The 15,790-nt window shown below is 38.5% G+C and overlaps 1 protein-coding gene across 15 annotated transcripts in view; it reads right to left on the reverse strand.

Annotated features, from left to right (window-relative positions):
• LOC124304093 (kinase D-interacting substrate of 220 kDa) overlaps positions 1–15,790 on the reverse strand; it is a 43,812-nt gene that overhangs the window by 11,923 nt on the left and 16,099 nt on the right. For 5 of the 15 annotated variants that reach the window (XM_046762104.1, XM_046762103.1, XM_046762100.1 and 2 more), the window contains 20 exons: positions 7,505–7,636; positions 7,266–7,364; positions 6,998–7,096; positions 6,715–6,912; positions 6,280–6,378; positions 5,893–6,189; positions 5,396–5,771; positions 5,145–5,309; positions 4,850–5,057; positions 4,304–4,726; positions 3,995–4,217; positions 3,729–3,908; positions 2,484–2,943; positions 2,231–2,396; positions 1,608–2,064; positions 1,339–1,512; positions 1,103–1,250; positions 841–959; positions 741–746; positions 423–537 (listed from right to left, as the gene is read on the reverse strand). In XM_046762104.1, coding sequence (XP_046618060.1) covers positions 423–537; positions 741–746; positions 841–959; positions 1,103–1,250; positions 1,339–1,512; positions 1,608–2,064; positions 2,231–2,396; positions 2,484–2,943; positions 3,729–3,908; positions 3,995–4,217; positions 4,304–4,726; positions 4,850–5,057; positions 5,145–5,309; positions 5,396–5,771; positions 5,893–6,189; positions 6,280–6,378; positions 6,715–6,912; positions 6,998–7,096; positions 7,266–7,364; positions 7,505–7,615 — 4,123 coding nt within the window. In that variant the 5' untranslated portion in view covers positions 7,616–7,636. Of the gene's footprint in view, positions 1–422; positions 538–740; positions 747–840; positions 960–1,102; positions 1,251–1,338; positions 1,513–1,607; positions 2,065–2,230; positions 2,397–2,483; positions 2,944–3,728; positions 3,909–3,994; positions 4,218–4,303; positions 4,727–4,849; positions 5,058–5,144; positions 5,310–5,395; positions 5,772–5,892; positions 6,190–6,279; positions 6,379–6,714; positions 6,913–6,997; positions 7,097–7,265; positions 7,365–7,504; positions 7,637–10,965; positions 11,397–15,612; positions 15,774–15,790 lie in introns of those variants that run through there. The other 10 variants (XR_006908057.1, XM_046762108.1, XM_046762106.1 and 7 more) reach the window with 8 other exon arrangements.

Consider the following 15,790-nt stretch of genomic DNA (forward strand, 5'->3'; position numbering starts at 1 on the left):
TATAAAACTTTGGACTTGTTCCTTATTCTACAACATTCAGACTTATACTTTCATGTGAACTGTAAGTATTCCGCATTTCATTTTATAGCATCACAGATATGATTCGTATCTTTCATTAAAAAATTACCGAAATTTTTCATTTATCTACTTACGTACAAATTATTTGCAATATGTTTACCCGCGATGAGAAATACACGCTCTTTGCACGATATCTATGCCACAAAAATACACTTCCTACAGTGTATTATATATCAAAATTGATAATAATTTCAAGAATGGATAGCGTGTTCTCAGCCATTTTTGACTAGATTATAGTACTGAACTGTAGTCGATATCTAATTCAGAGTTGACGTCATCATTCGACGGTTCCTGAACAATGACCAAAGGCAGATTAAGTGCAAGAGAAGAGGAGGGAGGCTCACCTGGAAGTGAGTCGGTTGGAGCTGTTGCTGGCGAAGGTACATCTAGCACATCTTCGCACGCCTCCTCATTCAACGTCTGCAGGGCTCCGCAGATCATTTGTTCCTCAAGGGTTACCTGACACACAACACGCGCACACATAACGCACATGCTTTACAATATAACGAACTCATTGCGAGTGAATATGCAAGCCGCCGTGTATAATTCATTATTTTCTTTTCTTCTCGGATTCATTAAAACATCTGTAAAACTTTATGAATTTCAAAAATAAAATTTTCATCAACTGTACATTTAACTTTCATAAGAAAGCAACACCTTACCTGATACTAAATCCAATGTGAAAGCGTGTCAATATTTTCTATACATTAGTCCACAGTAATTTAAATTTGGCAACATGCTTTATTCGCAGTCAATTCTCACCTGTTTTTCCATTACAGATTGCTTGCTCGGATCTCGTCTAGAAGAGCCATCGGTTCGTGATGTAGACTTATCTTTTTCCACAACAACAGGTCGCGATGAAACATTTTGCGGCGTTGGTTCTATTACATAAATGTGTTCTCAGTTGAAAAAAAATTATCTTTACTGAATGATAATGGGAATTGAAACCGCTATTCGAATTGCCTGCAAAGTGTAATAGATAAAAAAAAAAAAACCTGTTATTAAGTTCGTTCGATGTATTAACCTTTGCGTGTAATTTGCTCTGATCCTACGGTAAATCGAACGCTGCGAGGACCTTCTTCATGAGTTGTAAAAGATGAAAGTTCCGCTTCCCTAAGAGACGCAATAACGATACGGAAAAGTTCCCAATCTCCGAACCCCATTTTAAGTACCTAAAATTACCGAAAACAGTATTAAATTGAAATATTTTCGATTAGAAGAGAAGCACAAGACGGTTCGAATTCAGTTGAGTAATCTTACTTTTTTCAGCTCTTGTAGATCACAGTGAAGTAGCACTCGACCACTTATATTATTTTCCCTGATGACATTTTTGTAACGGGCTGCTTGGGCTGGACTTAGTTCTTCTACTTTCCCAAGGAGATCGCAAACTCCATTAACCGAGAGACTCGATAATTTCATTTCCAAAATGTCTGGCTGTGAGAGTAACAAATATTACAAGACTACTATAATCTCCCTATTTCAAGACGACCTCCTACAGTTTATGAAAGGTTTTTCAATAATTTACGCACCGGAAGACTAGTGATTGCAGATATTGGCCTAGGCGCAGGTTCCATAGGTGGCAAATGTACCCATGGTGGAGGCTGCCAATCCATTGCCGATTGTGCAACCCAGCCTGGCTGTAACGGACGTTGTTCATTGTTTCCTCTGGATGATCTGTGTTGGCGATTAGTTAACACGCTTTTACTGGGTGGCCAGTGTTCCTGATGATTGACGTGATTGTTCCACGGCGCGGCTGGTTTGTACATACCAGAAGTCATACTCTCCTCGTCGATTACCTGCTGCTCTTCTTTAATCTTTTTCTTTATGTATGGATCGAGATTTATCGTAAACGGAAGGAATATTTTCATATCTGATATCAAAAGACTAGATCGATGAAAAGTAAGAAATACATCGAGTTTTCGCTCGTCTCTATCCATCTCCAATAGGGGTTGAACGTCTTTTAGTACCGGTATCTGAGGTCGCACTCTACAAAAAGTATCGATATAATGAAATTTGAATAATATACGCAAATCAGGGTGGTCATGGGTAAAATTTTTAACTGCCCGAAATCACAACGTTTTTTAGAAACCCAGCTTTTATGACCAATCCGCAAATAAATAAAATAAAGGAATCGTTGGAACAATTGACTTACTTATCGTACAGAGCTTTAAGGGATGTGGAATCGTCAAGCGTTTCTTCATAGAGATCATAATGTAGGATCATCCAAGAAGTTCTAAAAGGCCACTGTTCTGTGATGTTGATCCAACTGGCCAGATGATACCAATTAAAATCTATTTGGAATGCTTTCAGCAGTCTTCCTGCAATAATAAAGTAGTGCTCGTACCCTCAAATCTCTGACCAATCGCTGAACATTTACGAATCATGATAAATGCTAGAGCTCCTACCTGTAACGTATACTACGTTCATAAGTCGTCTCATACTACGAGGATTTACATCGCTAAAGTAATCATCGGTGAGCAACATTTTATTCAAATCATGAGCGCCGCCCAGTCTATTCAAGTTGCTGCCAATACTGCTAGCTACAGATTCGCTCAGCCTGAGTTTCCTGCTGTTCTTTCTGCTCGGAGGTTTCAATTTTTCTGTGCTATTCATAACGCCCGATTCGGTGCTGAGTCTCCTGTTTGAGACCGAGTGATGAATGGCGCTTGTTGTTGCATAGTTAATACTGTCCTCTGCTTCTGTCCAAGCACTCTTTTTGTGATACTGGGCCGTCTGTTGGGCCACTTTCAGCTTTCGTAAGCCACTATTTTGAAGGTAAAACGGTAGGTGAACCATGTTGCGAAGGTAGTCGTGACCGCCAATATTGGATTCTGTAAATAGTCTCCTGCTATTCACTTCCACCGCCTATGGAAAAATTTAGTTAACGCAGACTGCAGTTAGTGATCGAAAAATGAGATTATCTTGCCAAAAGTTGACCGTAAGTTCATCCATACAGAGCAGGGATATGCGTGCATATTACACAGAGTTACAGTATCAAACGACAAATGGGAGATCCCACGCCGGAATACCACTAGATCCGCTCAACCATTGGGGAATTTTTTTTTTAGCAAAAACAGAAATTTCAACTAAAAATTATGGGCTGGTATTTGTCTCGTGGTGTTCAGGTGCGCTACGTTCCCTGCGTTACGATGAAGAGGTACAGTGTAATCACAACACCGATGTAAATGATAATGAAAACAATGTCAAGAGGTACATTAAACATATGTAAACACCACATCGATACACAAGACTTTTAAATACGACATAACTAACTAACCTTGTCACGAGCCACCTGGCCCATGCAAAACAGACAATTATCAATTAGTGAGCATCAATAATTATCTTATTTGATATAACTCAACTAAAATCTTATGTACTTTGAGGGGATACCACTATTTTTTTTTTTTTTTTTTCATTCTTGTAACAGGCTTGCATTACGTACGAATAAAGCATAAGATTCAATAGGATATGGGAACAGGCTGACTTTGCTCAAGATGCACGTTTTCATTAAGAGAAAGTAATCACCAACACAGAGAAACTGATTGTTCGATAATTTCATGACAGTGCAAAATAATTTTCCGATTATTAATCGACTTGAAGTGATCGATCGAATTCAAATATTGTGACTTCAGTGAAGAAAATCCTGTTACCTTGGCAATGACGTGAGGATCAATGGCTAAGATGACGATAAACGGGCAGTGATTGTCGCTGAATAACGCTTGAATAGCATCGAGGACTAGGAGTACTTTGTCTTGTTCGCAACTGTCCAACCCATCGACAACAACCACTAGCCGACTCTGTTGTGAAGTAAATCTATCCAAACATTTCACCTGTGATAAATATTATTATGCTGTAATTATACCGTCTTCACGTTGCATTTTGAATTAACAATATCAGCAGATTAATGGCGACTAACCATTTCAGTCATTAAATTGACCTCCGACCGTAAAGTCTGTATAAATCCTTCGCTTTTCAACGTTTCCAGCTTTGAAATACTCCGTTGTAAATGCCTTCTTTGAGAAAATACCAAGGCGTGCAGCATCCTGCTCCATGTATACAAGTTGGCTATAATGCCAACGGAAAGCAGCAGCCCAACTGTTAACAGAATCGCATGAGCGGTTACTTGTTCGATAACACGGCTGAAACAGTAAGAACAATATGGCTAAATTGATTGATTGAATCAAACGAAAATCAAATGTTTATTCTATGAATAACGAATACCAACTCAGAATTCTTGAACTCGATAAGGTAGACGGTAAGTATCGAGACTCCGACCAGAAGCGAGCCGAAGCAAATTTCGAATATCACAATATAGGGCAAGCAACAAACGTGTCTCCATTTCCAGGACGATGTCGATTTTGCCATTTTTGGTCTGAATGCTCTATAAAGTCTGGTAACTAGCGACCCGTAATCATTTTCGATCGAGTCATACAAGGATCCGACCATTTGTACAACCGCATTTTCACCCGCCGAAGTTGTGCCAACGCGAGTTTGATCGGTGAAGTAAAATTTGGTAGGCTGAGCACTGGGAGAATCACCAACTTGAGCACCGGGTGGATGGCAAAACATAACTTGAAGCAGTAGCTTCAAGTTGTTCAATTTTCTGGTGAGAGCTATGTTGAAATTGTACGGCCAGTACCAGTCGTATCTGTTTTTTTTTTTTTTTTTTTTTTTCGAAAACAAAAAATTTCTATTGTTAACTTAGGTCCAGAATATTTACAATTTAAATATACGCAAACATTTTCTAACGATTTGTGAAAAATTAACCTACCTTTGATTGGCGTACCAAACAAGAAGCAGGAACACGTAGAGTACAACGATAAAAGTAACGCCAATGACAAGTCCAATGATCCAGGATTGAAGGGAAAGGCCCAGTATCACTCCGATTAGTAAAGATACGTGAACAACGACAAGGAACAATAATGACGAAAACTGGAATACTGGATCCATCCATTGTCGTGCAAAATTTTTCATCTCCTCTGTAAAGGCAGTTAATTATTATAATATCTCCGGATATTCCAAAGCGACGGGTTTCGAATTTTACCAAGTACTGGACGATAACAAACCTCTAAGCTTGTTGAGTAAAAATGATTTCCCAGAGCCCCATTTTGCATAGAGACCGACAGTAATCGGTGTGGAGAGTGAAGGTTCACTGAGAATGTCGGCTAACGCGCTACTGTACAGATCATATCCAAGCATATTTTCATTGTCCTCATTAGTGTTCAATCGTCCTGTTAAAAAGAATCGATGGTTTATAGCACATACAAGCACATTTACGGTGGGACTAAAGTGTCATCACAACGATTGATATACGAACTAGCACCAAATATTTGTCCCAGTATCGTCTTCGGATGATTGATATCTATATTGTAGGGTGTCTCTCCCTGTCGATTTGGCCGGTAGAGTAGCTGGCTATTCTTAGGATTCCGTAATAATATTTCAACGATAGCTTTCGACCTGGCCCGCATGGCGATGTGAAGCACGGTATCACCCTTTTTGTCGGCCGCCGAAACCTTTGCTTTCTTGTCGAGTAGAAGTTGAACAATTTCGGCGTTACGCGACCTCACAGCACGAAGTAGCGGAGTGTCGCCATCCTTCGTTGGAATCTCCAGATCAGGATTGGCTGTCAACAACAACTTGACCATCGCGACATTTCCCTTTTCAACCGCGATGTAAATCGCCGTTTTTTTATCCTGGTTTAAAAGAAGCATTTCAACAAATATTACACCGACCCCGAAGAATCTCCTCCTCTCACTCGAAATACAAAAACTCCTCGTGACATGGATTTTTGATGTACACACAACGACTGTTTACCTTTCCAGCTATATCAACGTCGGCGTACTTCTTTATAAGAGTTTCAACCACACCCCTGTGACCTCCCTTAACAGCGTGAATTAAATTGGTGTCACCGGCTCTGTCTTGTATGTTGATATACGCCCCGGCGATTACAAGAGCATTGGCTATTTCATGATGTCCCTCTCTGCATGCAATAGCCAGAGCTGTGCACCCGTCTTTGTCCAACGCATTAACGTTCGGTTTATACTCCAAAAGTAGCATGACAACATCGACGTGATTTCCCAAAGTAGCGACTAGCAAAGCTGTCCACGAATACTAGAACACCATCGATTCACTATTAGCAATACGCATTGCACGATATACTAGATTTTTACATCGATACAACATTCGATTTCTACGGCTCACCATGCCAGCAGTGTCAACGTTTGCTCCGGCCTTCAATAACGCGTCAACAATCTCTATGTTCCCCTTACGACATGACCAAACCAAGGCCGATGTCCCATACTGAAAATCCGCATTCGAGAAACAATAATTTGTAATTGACATTGTATTTTTGTTTTAACTTGGTGTCCAGTAATAAATCCGTAACAAATTCAAAGATATTTCCAGGTTATTTAAGGACATTCGGTAAAAATAAAAATACACGAAAGTAGAGGGAATCCACTTTTTGAAAACAGTTACTCGGTGAACATAAATTAATATATCATTCGCATACATCAAACCTTAAAAATAAAATATTTCCAAGACTTTTTAAGAATAAGCAAAATTCAAGGATATTTCCAGGACCACTGGACACCATGTTGAACTACACAGTACAGATTGTTCCGACTGTAAACGTACCTTGTCACCGACGTTGACTTTAGCACCGTGGGCTATCAAGTCTTTGAGAATGTCTGCGTATCCTCGACCCGCAGCCCACAACAAAGAGGATATGTGATAATTGCCGTGAGCATTGACGTCTGCTCCTCGAGATAACAGCAGTGATACCGTTTCGGATCTGCCTTTGTACGTAGCCCACATGAGTGCTGACCATCCTCCCTGTACCCAGTGAATAAGAATTAGCAACAGAGTCAGACAATTCGTTTGCAAAATTATCCGATGGTATGTTACGCAAGTTTCTCACCATATCACGATGCTCCAATTGGGCACCATGTTCAAGCAGCTCGAGGCATACATCTGTGTATCCTTCTTTGGCTGCGCACAATAACGCTGTCCAATCGTCCTACATGAATTGAGAGAGAGAGAGAGTTAAGAAATATTGAAACTGCAAGTTGTGGGTGTATAATTTGAGAAAAATTCATTGTCAAGCAACAGCCTAGAATGGCTTAATGAACAGAGAACTGTGAAGCAATAAATTTTTCCGACTATAGTATGTTGTTTTTATAGTGTACCCCGTCTTCGACATTCACGTCCGCTCCATGGTTGATCAATTCCCGAACAAAGTGTATTTTTCCTTTAGATGCGGCATAAATAAGTGCCGTACTTCCATTCTGAAAAAATTTTTATTTCAAGTTTTGTTTTTGGTTTTTCTTCTTTTCTTCTCCTATTTAAACAATAAGGAATAACGAAACACTCGTTAAAGACAGCAATTGCAAATATGAACAAGTCGACGAAATGTAGAGCCACTCACTTCGTCGCGATCGTCAACCTGGACCCGCTTGTTCTCAAGAAAGTTTTGCAAGCCCAAGAGATTGTCGTCAGTAATGAAATTGACGATGGATCGGTAACAGAGCGAAACCATCGAGTCCGAACGGTGAAGCGTCTGAAAATAATAAACCCATGATGAACTCTTCCGTCTTTTTACCCTGATGACATCGATCAAAATAAAAAGAAAAAAAAACCACAGGAAAAACAAAAAGGCTGACAGCGAAGCTGATAAAGATTCGTCACTAAAATTCACCCTGTTAAACAAAAATAAGAAAGAGATAAATTTGTGAATACATTCATTCGTTTATTTATACGGCGTGAAGTTCTCGCTAAACTCGAATAAGCCAATATTACGTCAATGATTAATTCGACAAACGCAGAAAAAACTGCAAAGAAAAACAATTACAGTGGTTATCTCAAGAGAAAAAAAAAACAACAAATTAATAAGCAACACTTCGCATGAAAATACAGCAGTATTTACCTGAAAAATAGAAAATATCAACTGCGAGCAACGATCGTTTAATGATTCTATAATAGCATGGTACAAGTTATGATTATCATTATTACCTACCATCGTATAATTTGAAAAAAACAAAAAAAAAAAAAAAAATAGAACTGACACCGATGTTCAAATCCAAAAATTTTTTTTTTTCTTTCTAGCAAATTTTTCTCGCTAATACCTATATGGATATGATTCTTACACATCATCAAAAATGAACGGCTGGGCCGTTCTAAATAGCTAAAATAATGTAAATCACATTAATAGCCACGTATAGACGTCTCGTGCGTGCACATGTCGACCAGTTTCACACACAAGTCTAAAATTTGGCTCTCGCGACGAATTTCAAATATATACAAAATCATAAAGTATAGGCTAGTATAATTTGAGTATACAATGTTGGATTCACGTCGGTTTACACAATAAATCAAGCATATAGCGAAGAAAATAATCTAAACATCTTCCACTTCCACAATTTTCTCACTCAAGAACCGGAAGTCATACATTTTTCGAGGTTGAACGAGGCTATGTCTCGATCGTTAATAGCATACTTACGAAATAACTATATATATATATATTTTAAACTTTACCTCGCCGAGACACGAAAACTGATCAAATTTTACGCGAGGTAAAACATTTACCACTGTTTGAAAAACTGAAACATATATCACCGATTCAAAGTTTAAGCCACTTGTAGTTTAATAGTAATTAAATTTTATTCACTATGATTGAAAAAAAAAACCACTTGTATACATGATACATTGAATAACCAGAACTTCAAGCTAAAATGTCACATGAAACGCGAACCTCATGTACCGCATAATAATATTTGTCGTATGCCCATGATAAGATAACATTTGTTTTATGCCCAAGATAATATAACATTATACTATTGTCGCTAAAATTCTGTAAAAAATTTTTTTATTATACAGAGACGAGCAGGAAGATGAGCCTGCGTTTATCGGCTGTCTTTTCGACAGTTATGGGCAATGGGAAATAGACGCGAGCGTTTGACCAACATTACGTACAACGTTAGCCGCGCTTAGGCTGTAATTTGAAGCCATGGTGTTCAACCAAGCGATGATGGGTAGCCGCATCTTGAAATCCGAGAAATACGGGAACTAGCAAACACGAACAGAGCTCACGTGGCTGTTGCACCGCAGACGAAACGGCACTGAATATTCCACCAAAACGGCATGCTGCCGCGGAAGAAACGATGCGGTCGAACCGGCTCGAAATTATCGCCCCTGGCCGATTCGGTCCCATCGTCATATAAATTGTTTTTTTTTTCCCCTCCCCCAGTGGATCCTAAAGTCGGTGCTACTAGAGTGATGTACAAGGCGAATCACTCAAATTTCACTGAATTCTTCGGTGTAGTTGTGAAATGTTTCCACTATGGTTTTATCAAAATTACACTCGGAAAATTCACTATTGTATCACCAAAATATCACTAATTTAATCCATTGGCGATTTACAAATTATAAGTTCAATACTTACGAATTTGATTAACAGATAGGGTTTTTAAGGGTCTCGCAAGGACGGTCAAATCCCAGATCGATCTCTCCGATTTGATTTCTGTCGTAATATGTTACAGTAAAGTAAAAACTAAGCGACAAGTATTTTTTACATTTTCGTCTGTCATAAAACAGTTTAAGGAGTTGAAACCACCTTCCAATATAAGGCAAGGATTTGGGAGTTTTTTCTTTTTTTAACGAGAAAACTACATTTTTTCATTTCCCGTTGTGAGAAAACTTTTCCAGGTGCATTTGTTAAAAAATATTGTCTTCCCGCGGGTGAAACTGGGTCATGTCTTACTTTGGAGGATGGTTTCAACCCCCTGAAAGTGTTTAATGGCAGATAAAAAAAAAAAAAACACGTAGCGCTTAGTGCTTAGTCTACTACAACATATCACAAAAGAAATCGAATCGTCGATATCGACCTAGGATACCTTCCTTGTCAGATATATTGAAGGGGATCTCTTCCCAAGTACTAGGCTAACGGCATTCTACTCTTCAAAGTGATATCGAAGTGTAACTTAGGTTAACAATCATTGGAGAACGGAACCCGCCAGGGGTATTTCGGACAGGCTTAAGGCCGAGGGTCAAAGTTCCGAATGGCCAAAACTCACAATCAGACAGATTTTTCATTACCCCGAATGGCCGATATTCCGAACAAGAAACGGTTAGTAACGATGGGCGTATTGGTCTCTCGGAATTTTGACCCGTACCCCAAGCTAAGATTACTCCAAGCGCACGTGAATGTGGAGTAAGTGTAAACCTACGTCCACATAGACAGAGAACGAAGACCGGTGAAATTCGTCCATCGAGCCGAATGAAATATACCACCTAGTATAATCAGCGCTGCAGATGCTCTTCTTGACCCGATTGGACGTTGCGTCGTCCATATGACGTGTCGCTGTGTATGCAGTAACGATATTATGCAATCCAATTGAAAAACTGTTAGTTCCGCAACAACGTGCAGCAAAATATGTATAAAACGTGTGTTAGTCCAGTTTTTCACACGGCTCATTTTCATTGGACCAGATGCTGCTTATTTTTTTTTTTTTTTGTCAAAACCAACCGTGAGTTTTCACCAAAAGTGAATTGAAAGCAATTCACGTTACAAGTTTCGTCACGTTAAACTGAAAATTGGTTTTGGTTTTGGGCCATATATATATATGCAGCATTGGATATGAAAAATGTGGATGACGATACTTGAAACTGTTAACTCTGCATAGCGTTAGCTATCAAATGGCACTGTTACGTCACTCGACCTACCTGACCCCGGCTAATTGTAAGACCAAGGTAGGATGTAACATTGAATCGATAAAGACATAATGCTAGCTGGTTGCGATATTTAACAGAGTCAACGACAAGCGCGAAAAGGTAGAACCAGCAGCGGGACAAAAAGCTGTCCAATCGATGACGATGACGATGATGACTGACCGTGTGCGAGTGTCTCCGGATGCCAAAGCTGAACTTCCGACCAGTTCCATCGGCAGCTGGTGCGGTGAACGTCAAGGTAGGCACGTGGAAGTGAGACAGATGAGAAGCGAATGTGTGATGGTGTTGATTACCGCCGGCGAGGTTGCTCGCCGACCATCCTTGATGTTCCGGCAAATGTAGATGAAGAAAAGAGTGACGTTTTCTCCTCACGTTCGTAGCTACGGAACCTTGATTATTCAGGACCCCCTCTCGGTCACTCAGCTTCGTCGTACCATCCACGACATTCGAGGAATGACGTCTAGCCAGCCCTTCGGTACCAACACCACCGACACCATCTCCAACGTAACGAATCATGGTGTCGGAATTTGAGGTCGGAAAGCTGGGCTGAGCTTTCAGTGTGTTCAATGCAACGACGCTGGAGCAAAATCCCGGAGAACTACTTTTCTCTCTGACTTTGGACTCGGCCGCAACTTCCGGAGTCGAGTCTTCATTTTCCCCCGGTTTTGACGACTGATGATCGTCGACAAGCGGATCTTCGAGGCTCTCTGACATATCTCCGATATTCCTAGCGGTCAGGTCGCCTTTTGATTCTTCGACAATCCTCGCTCATACACCAGCACAAAAGTAGCTGAAACCGCAGCCATTGTGTAAAAAACGTATAACTTCGGCACGACTCAATTCCTATATCGTTTCTCTTGGAATTCACGCGTTTGCAATCATCGCTAATGAATAGAGCAAATCCGTGGCTCGTATACCTCATCCAACCGATGATTAGAGCAAAATTTAATGCAACAGGTTGGCGAAGCAGCGTTAATTTAGTATCAGCGCAAACGGTCGGTTTAATGATGAAACTTTTTATTTTTATACCAGAAAAAGTTTACACCGTCGAGTTTCCGTATTGCTATAGTTTGTCGACAAAATGAGGAAAAAAAAATAAATAAAAAAAACTAATAGACACAGAAACTACGATTGTGTCTCAACAGCTGATCACTACGATGATGTTTAGATACGTACTGTGACAGATTTACAGTAAGAGACGTATAGATGTAACGCAACGTCGTTATTGTTACTGAAAAAATCCAATATGCTTCCGCTACGTTGCTGAAAAGATGAGGAAAAAAAAAATTGAAAGTAGAAAATTACGGTGAATAAAAGTAAAGTCTTCTGCGGACAAATCAGATAACTGCAAAAAGCTCGAGTGGTGTTTCAATCCTGAAATAATGATATCACATACAAATAAGTCGCACCGACTGTGCCAAGATTCTTTGGCTCGATATTGTCAAAATTCGTGGGTTTACTTCATCCGCGAGAAGGAGATTGAAAAATCTGAGATCATCGTTATTTAAAAAAAAAAATTGTGGCAACATAGAAGGTGGTATACGATGTTAAATATACGATAATTACGGCGATGTTTTGGGTAGATTAAACGATAGAATTTCTACAAAATTACATAGTTATAATTTAACAAGCGAAAATAATGCAACAGTGGCATCAAGAATAACCATTGCTGTTTTAGCGAAATTTTTTAGTATAGTGAATAATTCATACCACTGAATTATTACTGATTACTGTGTTACGTATATCCTGTTTAATACCACGTGAAAATCCCAACTAGTCTTCTTATATCGGTTATAAATCGTTGTTATCATTGGTCCAATTTATTCTACATAGCTATTGGCCACTCTACCATTGGCGGTATAATAAAAGTTTATTATGATAATATATCAATCGAAAAAAAAAAATCGATATCAATTTGACGAAACGAGTTCTGTTGCAAAATCATCGTCTTCTCTTCCCTCCTACAGAATGCTTTCTTTCAATTCTTTGTCATTATTCGATATCAACGTTCGCAAAAAAAAAAAATAAAAATAAAAAAAAAAATTTGCCACGTTTTGCACTACTTTCGTAAACAGTATAAAAATCGTGATATTGTACTTTTGATAATGATAAAGAGTAATTAAAAATACCGAGTTTAATAATCTATAATAACTAATTTTTAAAAACAATCGAGCAATTGTCTGATAAATTATTGATCGGAGTTTGTCGTAATAAATTAAAAAAAAAAAAATATATATCAATCCACATATAGACTTTTGTTCATTCTCTCTCCATCTATTCATCGTGTTAATCGGGACTAAATGAGAATCATCTGCTTACCGGCTATAAAACGACGAAAAATCCACAAATTTATCCAACGAAATTTCTTAAAATCACTTTAGAACAAATTGTTCAGCCGTAGGCAATCAGCGGAGCACAATTAAAATAATACTTACACGAGCAAGAGTAAGTATCGTAATACCGGCTATCGTTAATATCGCTTTATATATAACGCCCAGATCAAGCAGCAGTCCCGAGAAATGTATAATAATATTCGATTGTAGATTGTGCCGACGGCGTTGTAGAAAATCATTAACTGCGGATATGAAACACTCGATGATTTTTATCAGCGGGGGAAAAAAAAAATGTCACACTTTTTTTCCATAGACCGTCGGTTTGGCCCGGTTCATACAACGCAGCAAAAAATTCGTGGTAGCATTATGTGCCAGCGAATTAGATATCATCGTACTTTAACCCTTTGAGTCATGGTGGTAGTAAATATTCTTACCGCTCATTTTGCATCCATTTTTTGTATATTTAAAGAATTTTTCAACATAATTCTTTGCAATTTTTTTACTATTTTTGATAGTATAATAATAGGTTTTCAATACTCGAGAGTAATTGTTGCGATACCATGTAAATTATTATTGTTAGAAACAAACTGATTGAAAAAAATCGTGAAAATTGAAGGAATAATTCATTTCCGGGGTAAGTTACCGGGTTGCACATAAGTTACAAGTTTTTGGGGTTACCGATTACGAATTTGAAATCAGCTTTAAAAAATTCAAGATGGCGGAAGAAAATTTCAAATTCCGAATCCAACCAGCGACCCTGCACAGGGTTTTTTTTACCGTACTCGATCTAATTTGAAATTTCCATCCGCCATATTGGACCCACCTTCTAAAAATTTTAAAAATTTGATTTCAGATTCGTCACCGGTGACCCCAAACATCATGAAATACTATCTTGTTACAAAAGTTGATTAAGTACAACAACGTGTAACTCAAAGGGTTACTAAAAATCCTCCAATAACCTAAAATAAAATATATGTTCAGTACCGAAAGACGAACTCCAAACGACTATCGACGCGTTATACGGTAATGCACAATAATTGAGATCAATGAGTACGACGAACGAACAACGAGCATCACGTACGTATACAGAACAATATAATACGTGTGTTATAAGTTTTACAAAGTGTCGCGTGCCTGCACGCGGAAGAAGAACGCGGTATTCAGCCGGTTCGATCTGGAACATGTTTAATGTTCGTGAATGACGTTATTGTCAAACACCGAAGGTAATTTTATCATTTCGTGAAATCGTGCAAAATATTTTTATTCGTAGTACGATACGTGCTGGCAATAACTTTGTCTATGTAAATTAAATTAACATTCTACGCACGTTGACAACCTGACGATTAATTCTTTTTTTTTTTTTTTTTTATCTCAATATTGCGACGATATCGTTGCGATAAGATAATAATCCAATAAATAAATGAACAAATCAAAACATACAACAATTAAAAATGACGAGAGATTTAAAGATTTTGTGTGGGAAATTCAGAAACTCGTTGACAAAGCGTAATTAGCTTGATAAAATGATTTCGATCATTCTGACGCACTCGACAACGCTGATACATGTATATATAACTTTTATCGCTCTTGCAATTAGTGGCATGCAGATGATGGATAAAACAGAAAGACACGCAGAAAAAAAATAAATAAACGTATGTACGGAACAGTCTGTTTTGTATAATGCGAAACTATTTCCGCATGTGCTAAAGCAGCAGCACAGCAGCAGATGTCAGACATTTGAAACCTCATTGCCATTGACTTGACTGTACCATATATATCAACTTTTGTCAGCCTAGTTATTTTAAGTATATATCAAGCACGCGTCTTATAATTGCTGTAAAAAAACATACATGACAAAAATAAATAAAAACGTATGCCACTGTAGTGATTTCTGTGACTGAAAGGGTTGTTGAACATCATCACCGCATCGGGAATTGGACAGAGTTTACGATAAAATTTAAATCGCATTGAAACGAAGTTCAACCGATATTCATACATACATATATACATATATATGTATATATAATAATACATGCAGCGTCGGAGAACTGGATTGCATTAAAATTCGGTCGATGACCAGTCTCGAGAAAGAGAGATAGAAAGAGAGGTTCGGATCATTTAATTCGTGCAACTGCTTGGCCTCTTGCGTTTTGTCAGTGTTGCAATATCGCGCGAGCGGTCAAGACCAAGTGAGATTATTAATCTGCGGTTATTCGCTGTCTTTAGTTATGCGTCTAACAATAAACATTGATTATACTCGATTCGAGTGACGGCACGGTGCGGTAAAGAAAAGTGAGTAAAACTGTGAAAAGTAAATGGTAATTCTGCTGCAAATAGGCAAATATTAACGTATAGCGAATAATGGATGGGAGGAGAATTATCGTTAACACCGAAGAAATGAAATGCTTGATGAAAAAAAGTATCCTCGTTTTAACGCGATTTTAGCAATTACGTTTAACACATCAGCGTTCATTACCTTCGATATCGGAGTTAACCTGAGCATCCTGTTCATCTCACAAATGAAAAAATTCTATCGTATATTTGTAAGGTGTGAAAATTTGACGCTTAAACAACGTGTTACGACGAATTTAAACAACATTAAAAACGCGAGGCGAACGTATAAGTTGGGAGAGAAAACTGCGAGAACAGCGGAG

Source organism: Neodiprion virginianus, chromosome 4, assembly GCF_021901495.1.
Source record: "Neodiprion virginianus isolate iyNeoVirg1 chromosome 4, iyNeoVirg1.1, whole genome shotgun sequence".
Taxonomy (NCBI): domain Eukaryota; kingdom Metazoa; phylum Arthropoda; class Insecta; order Hymenoptera; family Diprionidae; genus Neodiprion; species Neodiprion virginianus.